At 43.0% G+C, this 21,262-nt stretch overlaps 1 protein-coding gene across 1 annotated transcript in view; it reads right to left on the reverse strand.

Annotated features, from left to right (window-relative positions):
- Positions 1-14,061: 14,061 nt before the first annotated feature.
- Positions 14,062-21,262, reverse strand: part of SLC35F2 (solute carrier family 35 member F2) — a 65,028-nt gene continuing 57,827 nt past the window's right edge. Inside the window, exon 8 of the mRNA XM_039471439.2 lies at positions 14,062-15,733. Coding sequence (XP_039327373.1) covers positions 15,548-15,733 — 186 coding nt within the window. The 3' untranslated portion in view covers positions 14,062-15,547. The remainder of the gene's footprint in view (positions 15,734-21,262) is intronic.

Here is a 21,262-nt window from a genome sequence, read left to right on the forward strand (position 1 = left end):
GGGTTAGTGGAAACTGACTGTTGTACCTGGAAATGAAAACCTGGCCTGCCATACCAGTGCCACAGAGGCTTAAAAAAGGAAAAGCTGGCACAGCAGCTCACGCCTGTAATCCCAGCACTTTGGGAGGCTGATGTGGGCAGATCACCAGGTCAGGAGATCGAGACCAGCCTGGCCAATATGGTGAAACCCCACCTCTATTAATAATACAAAAAAAAATCAGCCAGGCGTAGTGGTGCACACCTGTAGTCCTAGCTACTCGGGAGGCTGAGGTAGAAGAATCGCTTGAACCTGGGAAGCAGAGGTTGCAGTGAGCCAAGATCATGCCATTGCACTCCAGCCTGGGTGACAGAGCAAGACTCCATCTCAAAATATATATATATGTATTTATGTGTGTGTGTGTGTATACATACATATATATATATATATACATATATATATATACACACACATATATATATGTATACACACACACACACACACACACATGAAGTACAAGTGCAGGTTTCTTACATATATATATTGGGTAGTGGTGAAGTCTGGGATTTTATTGTACCTACCACCCAAATAGTGAACACTGTACCCAACAGATCATGTTTCAACCCTCACCACCTTCCTGTCCTGCCAACCTTTTGGAGTCTCCAATATCTACTATTTCACTCTTTATGTCCACGTGTACCCATTGTTTATCTTCCAACAATTATTCATGTGTTAACCAAAGGCAGCCCCTTATGAGAACAGTGTTTATAATACCCCTTTTAAAACAAAACAAAACACTTTGATTTACAGGACATTATGGAAGCACTATAAAATCAGAACTATTGTTTATGCAAACGGTCTTTACGTCATTACAATTGTTAAAGCGCCACCTGCTGGAAAGTCCACCAATAAATACATACCACATACCAATTCCTTAAGAGGCTGAAAAGAGAACTTTTTTTCAAAACACGAATAGGGAAAGTAACACCAGCAAAATCCTCTCTTCTTACCGTGCAACCCCAGTCCAGTTGCAGGACATACTTCATCTATACAACACTATGGAACAATGTAGCAACTGTTATACTATTTAGTAAGGTTTGGGTTTTTTTTAAAAATGCTTTATTTTTTTAAATTCACTGGAGACTGGGGGTCCCACTATGTTGCCCAGGCTGGTCTGGAACTGTTGGGCTCAAACAGTTTTCCCACCTCAGCCTCCCAAAGTGGTGGGATTACAGGTGTGAGCCACCAGCAGCGTTATTTTTTTAATGGCATGAATATCTACAAAAAATACTTTAAAATCAATCAATATTGTTCTAATGGTTTAAAAAAAGCATTTAGAGGAGGTTTTCAAGTGAAGGTGTTGTGTTTCAAATGCTTGTGCTTGCTCCCAATTTTTAGCCTCAGAGATCAGCACGCATTTAGATAAACGATTTCTTATCTTCATGAATTGAATTTTATAGTGAAATACACTTGATCTTAGCCAAAAGGCCGAGAAGCGATTATAGTGAAATACAAAAGATGCTTTATGAAAATGGTTGTTATCAAACATATGTGATTTTAAATGTTGTGTTAACTTAGATTCAATCCCTGTAATAAGACAATTTATATCAACAATCCCTCAAAGAGTCTTCTTAGCAGCAGGGAATCCACACAGGTCTGCAGAACTTGATTCTTACCTCCTCAGAGGAAAGAATTCATCTGAGGGGCATGAGGCAGAGTGAGAGACCGAGACAAGTTTTAGAGCAAGAATGAAAGCTTATTAAAAAACTTTAGTGCTGTGGCTCACGCCTGTAATCCCAGCTGTTAGGGAGGCAGAGGCGGGAGGATAGCTTGAGCCCAGGAGTTCAAGACCTGTCTGAGCAATATAGCGAGACCCTGTTCTCCACAAAAAAGGAGAAAAAAAAAAAGCTTTAGCTCAGGGTTTGGGCATGATGGCTCGTGCATGTAATCCTAGCACTTTGGGAGACTGAGGCAGGCAGATCATTTGAGGCCAGACCAGTCTGGCCAAAATGGTGAGACCCCCAACTGTACTAAAAATACAAACATTAGCTGAGTGTGGTGGCATGTGCCTGTAACCTCAACTACTCTAGAGGCTGAGGCAGGAGAATTGCTTGAACTCGGGAGGCAAAGGCTGCAGTAAGCCCAACAGTGCACCATTGCACTCCAGCCTGGACGCGGTTCTGCCTCAAATTTTTTTAAAAAAAGTAAAAGTAAAAGAAAACAGCCTTAGAGCAGGAAAAAAAGAAAGTAAAGTGCACTTGGAAGAGGACCAAGCAGGTGACTTCAGAGATCCAAGTGGGGTTTTGAGTCTTTCCTCCCTTGATTTTTCTTTGGGGTGGGCTGTCCACATGTGTCTGCCAGCACACGGGAGGAGATGCATGTGCAGTGTGTTTACTGAAGTTGTGCATGCTCATTCACGGCATTTTGCCCTTAGCAGTCCAGCCTTCCTAGAGGGAGGTCACATGCTGTTTAAACTCCACCATTTTGCATCTTAGTGTGCATGGGCGAGCCTAAAGCAGGAGCAGCTACAAGAAACAGACCTCTCAAACACTGAACTGGGAAGGAAGGGATGATTTATTCAGCCGGGGACAAGGTGGCGTAGTCGCTTAACAGCCAAACTCCTCTAACAAAGGAAACGTCTGCCTTTATATAGGCTTACAACTCTAGATCAGGCGTCCCCAAACTACGGCCCATGGGCCGCATGCGGCCCCCTAAGGCCATTTATCCAGCCCCTTACCGCACTTCAGGAAGGGGCACCTCTTTCATTGGTGGTCAGTGAGAGGAGCAAAGTATGTGGCAGCTCTCCAACGGTCTGAGGGACAGTGAACTGGCCCCCTGTGTAAAAAGTCTGGGGACGCCTGCTCTAGACATTACATGTAAAAAGGGTATGGGGTTTACAGCTTTAGAAAGTATATGTGATGGCATCCTGATCAATGAAGTAAGCATGGGGGTTTGCGCAAAAATGAATGGGGACAAAAGAGGGTGTTTCTCCATATTGCCCTGACCCTTAACATTGCCTGAGATCTTAAGGATGGGGGGGTTCATCTTTAACGTCCAGGTCACTGACCTCATGCCTGCTATGTCTCAACTCTTACTTCCTCCTTCTTTGAGACCAGAGACAGGAAAGAGGGGTTTCTTTGCTCATTTCCCCCCTTTGAGAACCTCACTTACTTACTAGTAATAGTGGGGGTTCTCATTCTTAACTTCACTATTTGGGTCATTCTGTGAGATCGATTGACAGTGATTTATATAATATACTTGTGATAGAGTTTTCTGATGAACTACGGTGGTAACAAACCTTCTAAATTTGGAGAAACAAGGGTAGCAAGCAGGGGAGTAGTAAGCAAGTACCTATAACCAACAGTACACCTGTGATGAGGGTTTGCATTCCTCCCAAGGATGAGAGCCAACTTCCAAACAAAGGCTCAGGGCTAAATCCATGCCAGACTTACACGGGCACATTTGCCAGTTTTGTCATGTCTTTTGCGATGTTTCTTACCCCGGCAGTATGGGTAAACATAGGACATTCGTCCAAAGCTTCCCCCCTTTCTAAGTTTGCCATGAGGGCTAGCATGATTAAAATAGGAAGCAACATTTTACAACAGGCATGGGTAAGGAATGCCCTTCAAGGAACAGCAACAATGGCAGCATTAACAGCAAAACAGTGAATGTTACTAAATAGCACCAAGTATTAAGATTTCAGTCCAAATTTACTTGTCTGAAAGGGCTCCTCAGTATTCGGCTGTGCGTTGACTAGTCAGCTTCTGGTTGTGTGACTAAGCAGGGCTTGACGAGTCCTCAGGATTCATCACATTTGAGACAGAACTGGGTTGGTCTTGGTCCCTGTCCTTGTTGCCGATGCACCTCGAAGGCAGCCTGATAGGGAGCTCTGCTCCTGGTTGACTGACTAGTCCACTTGGCTTGGGCCGCCGCTGACTCGTATCCAGGGCACAGCCTCAGCAACCTTAACAGCAGTAGGGGTGAACAGGATTAAAAGAATGGGCCCGTCCCACGTAGGTCCAAGTGTGGTGGGGTTCCTTTTTTTTAAAAGGCTGATCCTTTAGGGTTTTTTTTTTTCTGCTTGAGAATGCCTCATCTACTACGTCTTTACAATAATGTGATGGGAATTCTTTTGATTCCCCTATACACAACAAAGCAGCTGGATTTAGGGTCTTCACTGTCTCTACGGTTATGTTCGCATAACAGTCCCTGATATTTAGCCATTCTTTGATTAGACAGCCAGTGATGCTCTTTCTGGTCCATCAGGGTTATTACAGTCTGGCTGTAATAACTCAAATAGTTAACTCAAATAGTTAACTCTTGTCCTAGCGTTAATTTGCCGGCTTCTTGGGCCTACAAGGTGCTTGGGCTACTGCTCTAAAACAGGGTGGCCGGGCCAGCGCCACTGTGTTTAGTTGTTTAGATAAACAGGCCACAGGTTTACGCCACGATTCTAGCATTTGTGTTAAAACGCTTACTGCTGTCCCTTTTCTTTCAGGTCCATACTAGAAGAAAGGTTTAGTCTGATCTGGGAAGCCTAAAGCTGGGGCTCGTGTTAACACCTTTTGCTGTCTCCTAGAGGAGGGACTCATTCTTGCCCCTGCTTTGTAGCTTATAAAAGTGAGAGATTTGGGACCCAAATGCAGCAAATAGCAGTTGCATCGTTAGAAGCAGTGAAGAGGGTGTTAGTTTAAGTAACAGGGCAGAAAAATGTAGATTAGAAGATGAGAAAAAATAAACAAATCCTAAGTAGGATTTGCTTAGCCTTTTGCATTGTCCTGTTCAGCGTTCCCCAGGTGACGTCTGGGACTTGTGTTCTAGACTGGCTTGAGTTTTTCTCTCCTTTCAATCCTTTGATAAGGATGCAGTCTCTTGGCTTGTGCTAGTGTACTGGAAATTCTAGGGTTGTACCTATGCTAAGAGATTTTTCTAATCTTTGTAAAAGATCAGGTTAGTGCTTTAAAAAAAACTTGTGCTTTAACCAGATGATACTCTTTTTTTTTTTATTTTATTTTTTTATTGCATTTTAGGTTTTGGGGTACATGTGAAGAACATGCAAGATTGTTGCATAGGTACACACGTGGCAGTGTGATTTGCTGCCTTCCTCCCCTTCACCTATATCTGGCATTTCTCCCATGCTATCTGTCCCCAACTCCCCGCCCCCCACTGTCCCTCCCCCATTTCCCCCCAACAGACCCCAGTGTGTGATGCTCCCCTCCCTGTGTCCATGTGTTCTCATTGTTCAACACCTGCCTATGAGTGAGAACATGTGGTGTTTGATTTTCTGCTCTTGTGTCAGTTTGCTGAGAATGATGGTTTCCAGGTTCATCCAAGTCCCTACAAAGGACACAAACCCATCGTTTTTTATGGCTGCATAATATTCCATGGTGTATATGTGCCACATTTTCCCTGTCCAGTCTATCATCGATGGGCATTTGGGTTGGTTCCAGGTCTTTGCTATTGTAAACAGTGCTACAATGAACATTTGTGTGCATGTGTCCTTATAGTAGAACAATTTATAATCCTTTGGGTATATACCCAGTAATGGGATTGCTGGGTCAAATGGAATTTCTATTTCTAGGTCCTTAAGGAATCGCCACACTGTCTTTCACAGTGGTTGAACTAATTTACATTCCCACCAACAGTGTAAAAGTGTTCCTGTTTCTCCACATCCTCTCCAGCATCTGTTGTCTCTAGATTTTTTAATGATCGCCATTCTAACTGATGTGAGATGGTATCTCAATGTAGTTTTTATTTGCATTTCTCTAATGACCAGTGATAATGAGCATTTTTTCATATGTTTGTTGGCCTCATGTATGTCTTCTTTTGCAAAGTGTCTGTTCATATCCTTCTCCCACTTTTGAATGGGCTTGTTTGTTTTTTTCTTGTAAATCTGTTTTAGTTCTTTGTAAATTCTGGATAGCAGCCCTTTGTCAGATGGGTAGACTGCAAAAATTTTTTCCCATTCTGTTGGTTGCTGATTCACTCTAGTGACTGTTTCTTTTGCCGTGCAGAAGCTGTGGAGTTTGATTAGGTCCCATTTGTCTATTTTGGCTTTTGTTGCCATTGCTTTTGGTGTTTTGGTCATGAAGTCCTTGTCTATGCCTATGTCCTGAATGGTTTTGCCTAGATTTTCTTCTAGGGTTTTTATGGTGTTAGGCCTTATGTTTAAGTCTTTAATCCACCTGGACTTAATTTTAGTGTAAGGTGTCAGAAAGGGATCCAGTTTCTGCTTTCTGCACATGGCTAGCCAGTTTTCCCAACACCATTTATTAAACAGGGAATCCTTTCCCCATTGCTTGTTTTTGTCAGGTTTGTCAAAGATCGCATGGTTGTAGATATTTTGTGTTTCCTCCAAGGCCTCTGTTCTGTTCCATTGGTTTATATCTCTGTTTTGGTACCAGTACTATGCTGTTTTTATTACTGTAGACTTGTAGTGTAGTTTGAAGTCCGGTAATGTGATGCCTCCCGCTTTGTTATTTTTGCTTAGAATTGACTTGGCTATGCAGGCTCTCTTTTGGTTCCATATGAAATTTAAGGTGTTTTTCTCTAGTTCTTTGAAGAAGGTCATTGGTAGCTTGATGGGGATAGCGTTGAAACTGTAAATTACTTTGAGCAGTATGGCCATTTTCACAATATTGATTCTTCCTAACCATGAGCATGAAATGTTTCCCCATCTGTTTGTATCCTCTCTTATTTTGTTGAGCAGTGGCTTGTAGTTCTCCTTGAAGAGGTCCTTTACGTTCCTTGTTAGTTGTATTCCTAGGTATTTTATTCTCTTTGTAGCAATTGTGAATGGCAGTTCATTCTTGATTTGGCTCTCTTTAAGTCTGTCATTGGTGTATATGAATGCTTGTGATTTTTGCACATTGATTTTGTATCCTGAGACTGCTGAAGTTGCTTATCAGTTTCAGGAGATTTGGGGCTGAGATGATGGGGTCTTCTAGATATACAATCATGTCATCTGCAAATAGAGACAATTTGACTTCCTTCTTTCCAATTTGAATACCCTTTATTTCTTTTTCTTGCCTGATTGCTCTGGCTAGAACTTCCAGTACTATATTGAATAGGAGTGGTGAGAGGGCATCCTTGTCTAGTGCCAGATTTCAAAGGGAGTGCTTCCAGTTTTTGCCCATTCAGTATGATATTGGCTGTTGGTTTGTCGTAAATCGCTTTTATTATTTTGAGATACTTTCCATCAATACCTAGTTTATTGAGGGTTTTTAGTATAAAGGGCTGTTGAATTTTGTCAAAGGCCTTCTCTGCATCAATTGAGATAATCATGTGGGTTTTGTCTTTGGTTCTGTTTATGTGGTGAATTACATTTATAGACTTGCATATGTTGAACCAGGCTTGCATCCCTGGGATGAAGCCTGCTTGATCAACGTGGATAAGCTTTTTGATGTGCTGTTGCAATCGGCTTGCCAGTATTTTATTGAAGATTTTTGCATCTATGTTCATCATGGATATTGGGCCTGAAGTTTTCTTTTCTTGTTGAGTCTCTGCCGGGTTTTGGTATCAGCATGATGTTTGTCTCATAAAATGATTTGGGAAGGATTCCCTCTTTTTTGATTATTTGGAATAGTTTCAGAAGGAATGGCACCAGCTCCTCTTTGTATGTCTGGTAGAATTCGGCTGTGAACCCATCTGGACCTGGGCTTTTTTTGGGCAGTAGGCTCTTAATTGCTGCCTCAACTTCAGACCTTGCTATTGGTCTATTCAGGGTTTTGACTTCTTCCTGGTTTGGGCTTGAGAGGAGGCAAGTGTCCAGGCATTTATCCATTTCTTCCAGGTTTACTAGTTTATGTGCATAGAGTTGTTTGTAATAATCTCTGATGATGGTTTGAATTTCTGTGGAATCTGTGGTGATAGCCCCTTTATCCTTTTTTATTAGGTCAATTTGGTTATTCTCTCTTTTCTTTTTTATTAATCTGGCTAGTTGTCTGTCTTTTGTTGATCTTTTCGAAAAACCAGCTCTTGGATTTATTGATTTTTTTGAAGGCTTTTTTGTGTCTGTATCTCCTTCAGTTCTGCTCTGATCTTAGTTATTTCTTGCCTTCTGCTAGGTTTTGAGTTTTTTTGATCTTGCTCCTCTAGCTCTTTTGATTTTGATGCTAGGGTATCAATTTTCGATCTCTCCTTGCTTCTCATGTTGGCACTTATTGCTATATATTTTCCTCTAGAGACTGCTTTAAATGTGTCCCAGAGATTCTGGTATGTTGTGTCTTAGTTCTCATTGGTTTCGAAGAACATCTTCATTTCTGCCTTTATTTCATTGTTTATCCAGTCAACATTCAAGAGCCAGTTGTTCAGTTTCCATGAAGCTGTGTGGTTTTGAGTTCATTTCTGCATTCTGAGTTCTAACTCGATTGCACTGTGGTCTGAGAGACTGTTTGCTATGATTTCTGTTCTTTTGCATTTGCTGAGGAGTGATTTACTTCCAATTATGTGGTCAATTTTAGAGTAGGTGTGATGTGGTGCTGAGAAGAATGTATATTCTGTGGATTTGGGGTGGAGAGTTCTGTAAATGTCTATTAGGTTTGCTTGTTCCAGGTTGCATAGTCTTACACAGTACTGTGATTTAATGACTGTCATTCATGCCATCGCCCCTCTGAGACACTGTTTTTTAACTTGGGATGTCCAGATTGGAACTCCTCTGCCCCTCTCCAGTTGAAGAGCAGGCAAGGGGAAAGGCTAGGATTAAAAGGCACAGGAGGACAGAGAACAGGGCAGGGTAGGACAACTTGCTAACAACATGTGTCTGCATAAAAGGATTTACTTTAGGTCAATGCCCCTTCAATATTCTGTACTGGGACCAAAGGCAAAGTTTATTTATTTTTTCTGAGACAGAGTCTCGATCTGTCCTCTAGGCTGGAGTGCAGGGGCCTGATCTTGGCCCACTGCAACCTCCTCCTCCCAGGATCAAGCAATTCTCCTGCCTCAGCCTCCCAAGTAGCTGGGACTACAGGCACATACCAACATGCCCAGCTAAATTTCTTTTTTTTTAATTTTGGTAGAGACGAGTTTCACTATGTTGCTCAGGCTGGTCTCAAACTCCTGAGCTCAGGCAATCTGCCCACCTCGGCCTCCCAAAGTGCTAGGATTACAGGCCTGAGCCACTGTGCCCAGCTGGCAAAAGTTTATGTAACCTAAAAATTGAGCTGACCAATGGGCTAGAAAGATGAAAAAAGGGGCCGTGGGCCCTTTTATTTTTTTGGATACTCCATCTCAAAAGAAAAAAAAAAAAAAGGATGAATGGCTCTTATATACCTTCATGAGTGTGTGCTCACACTCAAAATGAGTGGAACTAGAATGTCCCCACTAGATTTTATTTTCTCCTTCTGGTTGATCTGGGGCAGGGCTGGGGAGGATGCTGGTAATGACTATGCAATTCTTGCCAAGGGAGGGATACACTGGTATAATGACTGTCATTTTTTCTTTCCTCCCCAAATTGTCAGTGAGTTCACCTTGCCTGCTGCCTAGACAGAGCCGATTTATCAAGACAGGGGAATTGCAGTAGAGAAAGAGCAGTTCATGCAGACCCAGCTGTGTGGAACAGCAGTTTTATTATTACTCAAATCAGTCCCCAAGCATTCAGGGAGCAGAGCTTTTAAGCACAACGTGGTGGGTGGGGAGAAGCCAGTCCGCCAGGAGTGCTAATTGGTTGGGTAAGAGATGAAATCATGGGGAATCAAAGCTGTCCTCTTGCACTGGGTCTTTTCCTGGGTGGGGACCACAGATCAGATGAGCCAGTTAGTTAACCTGGGTGGTGCCAGCTGATCCATCAAGTGCAGAGTCTGCAGAATATCTGAAGCACCGATCTTAGGAGCAGCTTAGGAAGGGTCAGAATCTTGTGGCCTCCAGCTGCATGACTCCTAAACCATCATTTGTAATCTTGTGGCTGATGTTAATAGTCTAGTCCCCAGGGAAGAAGGCTGGTTTTTGGGAAAGGGCTGTTACCATCTTTGTTTTAAACTATAACCTGTAAACTAAGTTCTTCCCAAAGTTACTTCAGCCTATGCCCAGGAATGAACAAGGACAGCTTGGAGGTTAGAAGCAAGATGCAGTTGGTTAGGTTAGAGGTCTTTCACTGTCTCAGTTATAATTTTTCAAATTCACCTCAAAAAATTTTTTTTCTCTCCACTACCTAATACAGTGGTCCTAGGGACCGGGGTTGTAACTACACGTGCTGGAAGCAGGAATGATTTCTAAGCCAGAAACTATCACTATGTTTTTAAACTTTGTCAGAATTCCTAAGGGCCCGATGAGGGGTTGGTTGTGCCTTCACCCCATCTAGAAAAGTTGGGATTAAGCATAAATACAGGCCAAGAGTGGTGGCTCACACCTGTAATCCCAGCACTTTGGGAGGCTGAGATGTGTGCATCACCTGAGGTCAGGAGTTTGAGACCAGCATGGCCAACATGATGAAACTCCATCTCTACTAAAAAAAATACAAAAATTAGCCAGGTGTGGTGGTGGAAGCCTGTAGTCCCAGCTACTCATGAGGCTGAGATGGGACAATCGATTGAACCCAGGAGGCAGAGGTTGCAGTGAGCCAAGATGGCACCATTGTACTCTAGTCTGGGTGACAGAGTGAGACTCTGTCTCCAAAAAAACAAACAAAACAGCTTGATAGTTCAGAACCTGTGTGATCCTTCCCTCTATGAATGGGCATGGACTGAGCGGGAGGCACTCACTAGACAGGTACTGCTACGAGCGACATCAGTCAGCACAGTGGCCAAACCTCATGTCCCTTCCAAAAGTGGAAAAACGGGTAAAATTAAATGACAAATGGAAAAAAGAAGAAATAGTAGCCAAGAATAAATAAATGAAAAAATGGGCTATAAATTGAGGAAAATCCAGTATTATATTAATGACTCTGAAGAGAATCAGAGCAAGAGATGGCACTGAATCTTAGCTCAGTGATCCCAGGCTGAAGCATTGTGCCTGCCAAGACCGCTCCTGCTTTTGGAAGCTGACAAGATGAAAAGGAAGTGCAAAACTTGAGTGGCCTCCGCCTGGGAGATAGTCACACAGTATGATAGACTGAACTAATTACTATTATGATGAATTTTTTTTTTTTGAGGTGGTCTCACTCTGTCACCAGGCTGGAGTGCAGTGGTGCCTTCTCAGCTCACTGCAACCTCCGCTTCCCAGGTCCAAGTGATTCCCATGCCTGAGCCTCCCAAGTAGCTGGACTACAGGCATGCACCACCATATCCAGCTTATTTTTGTATTTTTAGTCCATGTGGGGTTTTGCCATATTGGCCAAGATGGTCTCAATCTCTTGACCTCATGATCCACCCACCTCCCAAATTGCTGGGATTATAGGTGTGAGCCAGCATGCCCAGCCTGACTGAACTAATTATTAAGGATGGTGTATATTTGTTTTGCTGTAAGAGATCCATGGTTGAAAACCAGGCGTGGCCTATGATGTAATGATATCTATTAGTTTCCATCCAGTTCCTTGTTCTTAACTCCCATAGCCCCATTACAGTCTTTTGTTATGTTGGGTGAGTTAGGCCTCAGGAAACAGAATCTTCCTCCTGCCCTCCTTTCACCTGCCCGGAGGCAGGACTCTAACCTTGCCCAATTTTCTGATTGTGGGTGTTCAGACCCTCCGCAGAGAGAATCCTGCTCTATACCCTGGGGGAAGGAATGCTGAATCTTGAAACTTCTATAAAAACACAAGAGGGCCAGGCACAGTGGCTCACGCCTATAATCCCAGCACTTGAGAGGCCAAGGCAGGCAGCTCACTTGAGTGAAGGAGTTTGAGACCAGCCTGGCCAACGTGGTGAAACCCCGTCTCTACCAAAAATACAAGAATAAATAACTGGGCATAGGTGGCTCATGCCTGTAGTGCCAGCTACTCAGGAGGCTGAGGCACAAGAATTGCTTGAATCCGGGAGGTGGACATTGCAGTGAGCCAAGATCACACCACTGCACTCCAGCTGGGTGACAAAGCAAGCTCCTCTCAAAAAAAAAAAAAACAAAACAAACCCAAGAGAAGTGAGTTCTGGGGGCTTCTGAAAGCTGAACCCATGAAGGTTCCTAGAAAGTGGTACATCCAGGGAAAGCATGAAAGCCCCTCACCCCTTCCCCTGTACCTTGCCCTACAAATCTCTTCATCTGTATCCTTTATAATAAATTGGTATACATACATAGAAAATAAACTACTTCAACACAATAAACATTCAATATTTGTTTAGTGAGGAGGGATATTAATCATATTATTCATAAGGGGTGACTTCAGGTTTCTCCAAGAACACTCAGATTGAAGTAAGATAACTCAATTACGTTAAAACATTAACCTTTACTTATGGCGGTGTATTTTCTAATATTTACATCAAAGTTCATTCTCTAAAAATGTTTAACTTTATGCTTTTGAAGATGTTAAAGTGTATCTCTAAAAGTTAACAGAGATGAGTTGAGATTTGATGGTTTCCTAGGGTTCAGAAAATGCTACTTCCTTTTTCCTTTTTTTCTTTTTTGCAACAGGGTCTATTGCTCAGGCTGGAGTGCAGTGACATGATTTTGGCTCACTGGGGTCTCAGCCTCCTGAGTAGATGGGACTAAAGGTGCATGCCACCATGCCCAGCTAATTTTTGTATTTTTAGTAGAGACAGGGTTTCACCATGTTAACCCAGCTGGTCTCGAACTCCTGGCCTCAAGTAATTTGTCCACCTCAGCTTCCCAAAGTGCTGGGATTACAGGCGTAAGCCACTGCACCCACCTACCTCCTTTTTCTAAAGTCCATCATGATGTGTATGTATGCCAAACACCCAAATATGTAACCAAAGACTGTGAATGAGCCTGCTCACCAAACAGTAGTCTTAGAGATGGAGGATCAGCAACTGCAGTTCTGACTGCAGCTGTCACTGGTGAGAATAAAATGAAACAATGAGCAAAATAGCACAAATGTAAAAATAAACCATCAGTATGCTAATTGAACTGAAAGTCTTCCCAAAAGAGCCAAACATTTTAACATAACCTTTCCCACTCTGATGGGAAAGGTTGTTACTGTTAGGGAGTGAAACCAAACATCAATTGAAAAGGCAGTTAGTGCGGGGCGCAGTGGCTCAAGCCTATAATCCCAGCGCTTTGGGAGGTTGAGGTGGGCGGATCACCTGAGGTCAGGAGTTTGAGACCAGCATGACCAATATGGTGAAATCCCATCTCTACTAAAAATACAAAAATTGGCCAGGCATGGTGGTGAGCGCCTGTAGTCCCAGCTACTTGGGAAGCTGAGACAGGAGAATTGCTCTGGGGAGGCAGAGGTTTAGCAGTGAGCTATCGTGTCACTGCACTCCAGCCTGGGTGACAGCGAGACTCCGTCTCAAAAAAAAAAAAAAAAAAAAAAAAAAGAAAGAAAGAAAGAAAGAAAAGGCAGTTTTAATTGGCTGCAGAAAATGAAAGTTTCCTTCATTGAAGAAAGTAAAAAACTCATTGTAATTCAGAATTGGAAAATGTTTATTCCTGCAAATGATCTGTGAGCTTGCTCTGAATTCCCTTGAATCCCAGCATAGTCCCCAAATAGACAGGCATGCCTCACCCCACACAGGATATAACTCTGAAAAACTGAATATGAAGAAATACTGAATATATCAAGTCATTCAAAATCCACAAGGGGGCCAGGTGTGGTGGCTCATGCCTATAATCCCAGCACTTTGGGAGGCTGAGGTGGGTGGATCACTTGATCAGTTAAAGACCCCCCTGGACAATGTGGTGAAACCCTGTCTCTACTAAAAATACAAAAATTAGCTGGGCATGGTGGTGCATGCCTGTAGTCCAGGCAGAAATTGCTGAACCTGGGAGGCAGAGGTTGCAGGGAACTGAGATGGCGCCATTGCACTCCAGCCTGGGTGACACAGCAAGACTCTGTCTCAAAAAAAAAATCCACAAGGGATATGAAGGATAGTTTTACTGGAAAAAAAAATTTACAAGGGGAACTGCTTAATCAAAGAAACCACATAGGTGATGGATTTCCATGAATTCAAAGCCTTTTAATAATGTGAACACTTACTCCCCATTTCTTTCTTACATTTTTACAAAAAAGTTAGTTCTCTTAAAGTGGCATTTTGTTGGTTGTTATTATAGTGATAATACATATTAACACTTTGTATTGAAGAAGTATCATAAAAATCACATGACATTATAAATTTTTGATAAGGAGGAGTAACATTATCCTCTTTTAACGAGAGTCTCCCAGGCATACTCTTCAGTGAGAAATTATTTTGTATTTTCATTTTGACGATAATCTTTTTATTTTTAACGAGTTTTAAAACAAAGCTTTTTCTCTGTTGTGATAATGTACAGTAAGACTTAGTTTCTTGAGCTGATGCTAAATAAAATGAGATCAATAAGAATGTTCTAGGAGGTCATGTTTAGTTTTTAGAAAGGATGGCATCCACATATATATGGATGAGAAATCTTGGAGCGTATGATCTGGGACTGAAACTGTGGAATATCCAGTGTCAAGCTCTGAGAGCAGAGGGAGTTTGCTCTGGGACTTGTAATGAGTGATGGGAGAAATGTTTTATAAAAAACAAACAAATAGGCCAGGCACAGTGGCTCACATATGTAATCCTAGCACTTTGGGAGTCCAAGGTGGGCAGATCGCTTGAGCTCCAGAGTTTGAGACTAGCCTGGGCAACGTGGCAAAACCCCATCTCTCTATAAAAACTAAACAGGCCAGGCACACTGGCTCACACCTGTAATCCTAGCACTTTGGGAGGTCAAGGCAAGTGGATCGCTAGAGGTCAGTAGTTCAAGACCAGCCCGGGCAACATGGTGAAACCCCATGTCTACTAAAAATATAAAATGTAGCTGGGCGTGGGGGCACATGCTTGTAATCCCAGCTACTTGAGAGGCTCAGGCACAAGAATCACTTGAACCCGGGAGGCAGAGGTTGCAGTGAACTGGGACTGTGCCACTGCACTTTAGCCTGGGCAACAGAGCAAGGCTGTGTCTCAAACAAATAATTGTGGGAGGATTCTGAGGTTTACTGCACTCCGGTTTAATGCTTCTATAGTACTCACACTTAGATCTCAGGACTTTTCAAGGGCTGACCCACCCATTTTCTGCCATATGCAGTCAGCCCCCAGGCCTCATCTGTACCGAAAGGTCTGTGGACAGTGACTGCCTCAGCAGAAAAAAACTCGAGCCTCTGACATACTCCAGAGCCACCGTGAGCTGCCCCTGTTCTGGACCACCAGGCCCAGACAGGATAGCCTGCTTTCCCACCTGCCTGGGCTGGCTCACTGCTGGATCTCCCCCGTCCTGCTCTCCCACTAGTGCCTCTAAGACCCCAGTGTGGGGTCCGCACCTCATCTCCCCAACACAAGCAGGTATTGGTCCTCAAACACAAACACACTCTTAGCTTGGTTTCTGCTCTACTTTGGTATTTCTACTTTTGAACTTTGTTTAGTGTTCCCTTCTAAAATCTAACCACTGGATCCAACCCAGGGGTGCAGAGCATCCACTCCAAGTCTGCTATTTCCCCAAGTGTCCCCTCAGCGGGCAGCAGGCTCTGCCTTATCCTGGTGGGGCAGAGGTGCACCATCTTCTCCAGCTACAAGGCAGCGGAGTGGGTCTCCTGGAGGTTCTCCTCCAGCTTCAGCCCCAGGTTGTCGATCCCAATGCTGGTGACCGGAAGCACACTGCTTTCAGCTGGCTCAGCCGTGCGAGTCGGGGTGGAGCAGTACAAGATAAACCCCACCATGATGACGGTGAAGGACAGGATGTAGAGTCCTGAAAACTAGGAAAGGAGAAGAACAGGCAGTGAATTGTGCCCCTCACATACACCTCTTTGCTGCTGGCTTTTGTCAACTGTGCTTTGAGAATTACCTTCTCATAATCATCCCATCCCATCCCTCCCCTCCCTTCTTCCCCTTCCTCTTCCTTCCCTTCCTCTCCTCCTCTTTTCCTTTCCTTTCTTTTTCCTTCCCCTTTCCCTTCCCTTCCCCTTCCCCTTCCCTTTCTGACAGGATCTCACTCTGTGGCCCAGGCTGGAATGCAGTGGTACGACCTTGGCTCACTGCAACCTCCACTTGCCAGGCTCCAGCAATCTTCCCACCTCGGCCTCCAGATCAGCTTAGACCACAGGCGCTCATCACCACACCTGACTAATTTTTGTGTTTTTTGTAGAGACGGGGTTTCTCCATGTTGCCCAGGTGGGTCTTGAACATTTGAGGTCAAGGAATCCGCCTGCGTCAGGCTCCCAAAGTTCAGTGGATTACTGAACAGGTGTGAGCCACCATGCCTGGCCTCATGATCTTTTTTCTGAAAGTTGCCTAAGGAGATGGTAATGCACAAAACCCTCCCACATATGCTGGTGAATGTTACACTCCACTCTGCATATAGTCCCACTTAGTGGAAAAAATGGTGGTCATCATGGATACCACAAGACAGCCCCGTTCAGACCCCAGACACAGTTTACAATATTGGTACGAAACAGAGGAACGTAAGACTATGATGAAATGTGGAAGTACAGAAGCGGCATCTGCTCAACAGCCTCTCAATGTGTGCTATTCAGTGGAATTCATTTTGCTAAAATTTAATAAATTATCTTGTCTCTGTAGGCAAGTATTACATAGTAAAATTTATGATGGACTGAGCAGATTCAGAATTTTAGAGCTAGAGAGAGCCTAGATATCAGAAGAGTCCAAAGCCCAAAGGGGTGACTAGTATAAGATCCAGTGAGGACAGTCATAGGGAACAGTCCTGCAAGAGGTTGTCTCATACACTGTCTGCTCCTAGAAGGACCAAATAGAGCAGAAGCCCGTTCTGACAGACAGCACAAGCATGGATGGAGTTTTTGGTAACCTTCCCCCACCTCCTTCCCTTCCATTTCGTAAGACTGAAAACCACCACCCAGAGCAAAATGCAATGAGGACAGAACACTAATTCGTTGGGTGGGGGTGGGGGTGGGGGTGTGTGTGTGTATTTTGTAAAGACAGTGTTTTGCATGTTGCCCAGGCTGGTCTCGAACTCCTAAGCTCAAGCAATCCTTGTCTTGGCCTCCTAAAGTGGTGGAATTACAGGCATAAGCCACCATGCCCAGGCTAAGGAAGGTTGTTTAAGGCATGCAAACATATAGGTAGAGAGAAGGAATAAGTTCTAATGTTTGACAGCAGAGCAGGTTGACTATAGTTAACAATATTGTGTGTTTCAAATCTGCTAGAACAGAGGACTGGAAATGTTCCCGATACACAGAAATGATGAATACTTGAGGTGATGGACAGCTCAAACCCCCTGACTTGTACATAGTCTATGCATATAACAAAATGTCTCATATATCCCATAAGTATGCATATTTAGATCAATAAAAAATTAAGAATAGGGGTATGTTATTTTATTCACACCAATAAATAGTTTTAAATTAGCTTAGGTTTCATATTATGCCAAATAAAATGTTCAAATAAGGAGCATGACAGATAAAAACAAGAAAACAGAATAGGCTAGGGAAGGAGGGAAAAGGAAGAGAAAGATGATGAGAAGGAAGGAAGGAAAGAGAGAGAGAGAGAGACGGGGAGAGAAGAAAAAGCAAGCAAGCTAGCTGGGCACAGTAGCAGGCATCTGTAGTCCCAGCTACTCAGGAGGCTAAGATGGGAGGATCACTCAAGCCCAGGAGTTTGAGGCCAACCTGGGCAACACAGTGAGACCCTGTTGCTAAAAAAGAAAATAAAAATTTCACTCCAGAGGAAGTTTGGAAAAGAAAAAAAATTAAAAATTAAAAAAGCAAGGTATACTCCCAAAGATAAAAGAAAAAACTAATTTTCTGAAATGAGTATTAAGTAGATTGCTGGTCACATCCAGCTGTGGGCTCCTCAGGTCACCAACAGCTTTAACGTGCTAATTTTTTTACAGATGCTCAATTATTTCTCTACATTAAACCTTAAGAATTCCTTAAGGAATGCAATAGCCGCAGCCCTCCCCAACAGGAAAATATTTCCTGGATTCAATGAGAATGCGAAACCAATAATAATGTCGAGCTGAGCAGTCAACTATAATTTCCTACCACTGATTTTGATTCTTGGATCTAATATATAGCAAAGGGCCCAACATATAACTCATGTTTTAATGTTTGTTGAAAAACAATTGATTCAGAGAACATTAGGGGAAGTTAGAGCTATTTGGAGTACTCTAAACTTTTAAAGGTGGTATTACTTATTATTATTTTTTGAGACAGAGTCTTGCTCTGTCACCCAGGCTAGGGTGCAGCAGTGCTCTCTCGGCTGACTGTGACCTCCGCCTCCAAGCAATTCCCCTGTCTCAGCCTCCTGAGTAGCTGGGATTACAGGCACATGCTACCATACCTGGCTAATTTTTGTACTTTTAGTAGAGACAAGGTTTCACCATGTTGGCCAGGCTGGTCTCAAACTCTTGACCTCAGGTGATCCACCCAATTCGACCTCCCAAAGTGCTGGGATCACAGGTGTGAGCCACCACGCCCAGCCTGAAGTTGGTATTTTGAAAAGGTAGTCATACTGTTGCATAAAATGTTCATTGTTACCTGTGAAAAAACCTATATAATTTGTTCAAAACTGGTTATATTTTGCTTGGTGGCTTTTAAATGTTCAGAAGAAAAACTAAATTGAGTCCCTTTTATTAGCATGGAAAGAGTAATAAAGAGATCGAGTGAGGTAAGTCTCCTGAATTAGAGGCTCTTACTTTTTTCTCTAGTAAAATTCTTTGTGTCTGGATCTATGCAGGAAGTTTCTTGTGGCTACTTTATTCAGCAAATATTTACTCAAGATCAATTTCAGAAGAGGCAGCATGCTTAAGGTCTGACACATGCCATCAAGAGAACTCGGTAACAGCTGAAAAAATAAATAAAAGCAAAAAACAGGGAAAAAAAAGTCTGACATAGATGAGTGTAAAAAATTCTGAACCTCTTTTTCAACTGTCTGCTTCAAAAAATTACAGCTAAAGTTATTTTAGACAAAATTCTTAAAATTGGTAGTATAGCAAGCTTATATCTGTCTTTAAAAACTAATTCTTGGCCAGGCTCAGTGGCTCATGCCCTGAGGTCTCAGCACTTCAGGAGGCCGGGCAGGTGGATCGCTTGAGCTCAGGAGCTGGAGACCAGCCTGGCCAACATGGTAAAACCCTGTCTCTACTAAAAATACAAAAACTAGCCAGGTTTGGTGGTGGGCACCTGTAATCCCAGCTACACAGGAGGCTGAGGCACAAGAATCGCTTGAATCCAGAATTCAGAGGTTGCAGTGGGTTGAGATCACACCACTGCACACCAGCTTGGACAACAGAGCAAGGCTCTGTCACAAAGAAAAAAAACTACTTGTCAAGTGCTAGGTGTCTTCATTATCCTCTGAGTTTTTTCTACCTCTGTAATTTACTCTTTAGATTTCAGAAGACCTGCTCTTTGCTCCCTAAGTCTTGAAACGACCTTTGACCAAAAACAGTAAAAATCTGATCTAAGAGTGAACTATTAGACGTGCAGGGACAAAGAAACACAAAAGAACTGGAAAGGAATTTATCAACCGCATGCTCTGATTCTGAAAATCGTAGTTTAAAGTTATGTGGCCGAAAAAATGACATAAAAGGGGATTTTTCATTTTAAAGTTAAAAACAGTTGAAGCTATAGCCAGCCACCAACTAGCCTGGAACTGCTATATGGAAACACCAGCACCCCTAGTGGTAGCCAGATGAAATGCAGCACAGAAAAACTTCAGGCTGACTTTGTAGTCCGTGACAATTTGGCTCTCAGAAAAAAATCTGGGCTCATCAGGATGACTTCTCTGATTCACTTTGACTTTTTCTTAATGATATTACCAATAAGCTATAAATATTCCTTCAGTCTTAGTTCAGGAACACCTTAACCAGCAAGTCTGAAAAGATAACAGCTAGTTCCTTCACATGTAACCTTGCAAAGCAAAAAAGTTTATACACTTTAAGCAGAAATTTCTGAGAACCCACTGAGCTTAATGTATCAGTAATTCAGCTAAGTATTGTAAGCTCATGGCCAATATCTGGGAATAGCATAAATTAGGATTTGTCTGGATATAAAATTTTACAAGGACAAAGAAATATAGTTGATTGCCCATACTGAAACTAAAATTATCAGGTAACAGCCAACATCCTATCTGCTCAAATGACTGTCAGGAAAATAGGAATCCTTTACTGAAGGCATGCTGAGAAAAGACAGATCTTTTCTCTGTTTTTCTTTTCTTTTCTTTTTTCTTTTTTCTTTCTTTTTTTTTTTTTTTTTGGAGACAGGGTCTCACTCTGCCAGTCAGGCTGGAGTGCAGTGGTGTGATCAGATCATGGTTCACTGCGGCCTCGACCTCCCTGTGCCCAAGTGATACTCCACCTCAGCCTCTCTCTGGAGTAGCTGGAACTACAGGTGCACACTACCATGTCTGGCTTTTTTTTTTTGGGGGGGGGTATTTTGTTGGAGAGATGGGGTTTTGCCATGTTGCCAGGCTGAAAAGAGAGATTTCTAAAGCAGGGGTTCTCAAAGTATAATCCAAAATCCTTGAGGGAACTCAAAACACTGGGAGGAATCTATATAGTCAAAGCTATTGCTACTTTTTTTTTTTTTTTTTTTTTTTAAGACAGAGTTTAGGGCCGGGTGCGGTGGCTCAAGCCTGTAATCCCAGCACTTTGGGAGGCCGAGGTGGGTGGATCACAAGGTCAAGAGATCAAGACCATCCTGGTCAACATGGTGAAACCCCGTCTCTACCAAAAATACAAAAAATTAGCTGGGCATGGTGGCGCGTGCCTGTAATTCCAGCTACTCAGGAGGCTGAGGCAGGAGAATTGCCTGAACCCAGGAGGCGGAGGTTGCGGTGAGCCGAGACCGCGCCATTGCACTCCAGCCTGGGTAATAAGAGCAAAACTCTGTCTCAAAAAAAAAAAAAAAAAAAAAAAAACAGAGTTTAGCTCTTGTTACCCAGGTTGAAGTACAATGATACAATCTCGGCTCACTGCAACCTCCGCCTCCTGGGTTCAAGCCATTTTCCTGCCTCAGCCTCCCGAATAGCTAGGATTATAGGCATGCGCCACCACGCCCAGCTGATTTTTGTATTTTTAGTAGAGACTGTGTTTCGCCATGTTGGCCATGACTGGCCTCAAACTCCTGACCTCAGGTGATCCACCTGCCTCAGTCTCCTAAAGTGCTGGGATTACAGGTGTAAACCACCATGCCCAGCCCTCAAAACTATTATTACTATACTACTAAAACACTATTTTCCCTTTTCACTTTCATCTTCTTACAAGTGCACAATGAAATGTTCTACAGGCTACATGATGTGATATCACAAGG

This window comes from Saimiri boliviensis, chromosome 6 (assembly GCF_048565385.1).
Source record: "Saimiri boliviensis isolate mSaiBol1 chromosome 6, mSaiBol1.pri, whole genome shotgun sequence".
In the NCBI taxonomy this organism is placed as follows: domain Eukaryota; kingdom Metazoa; phylum Chordata; class Mammalia; order Primates; family Cebidae; genus Saimiri; species Saimiri boliviensis.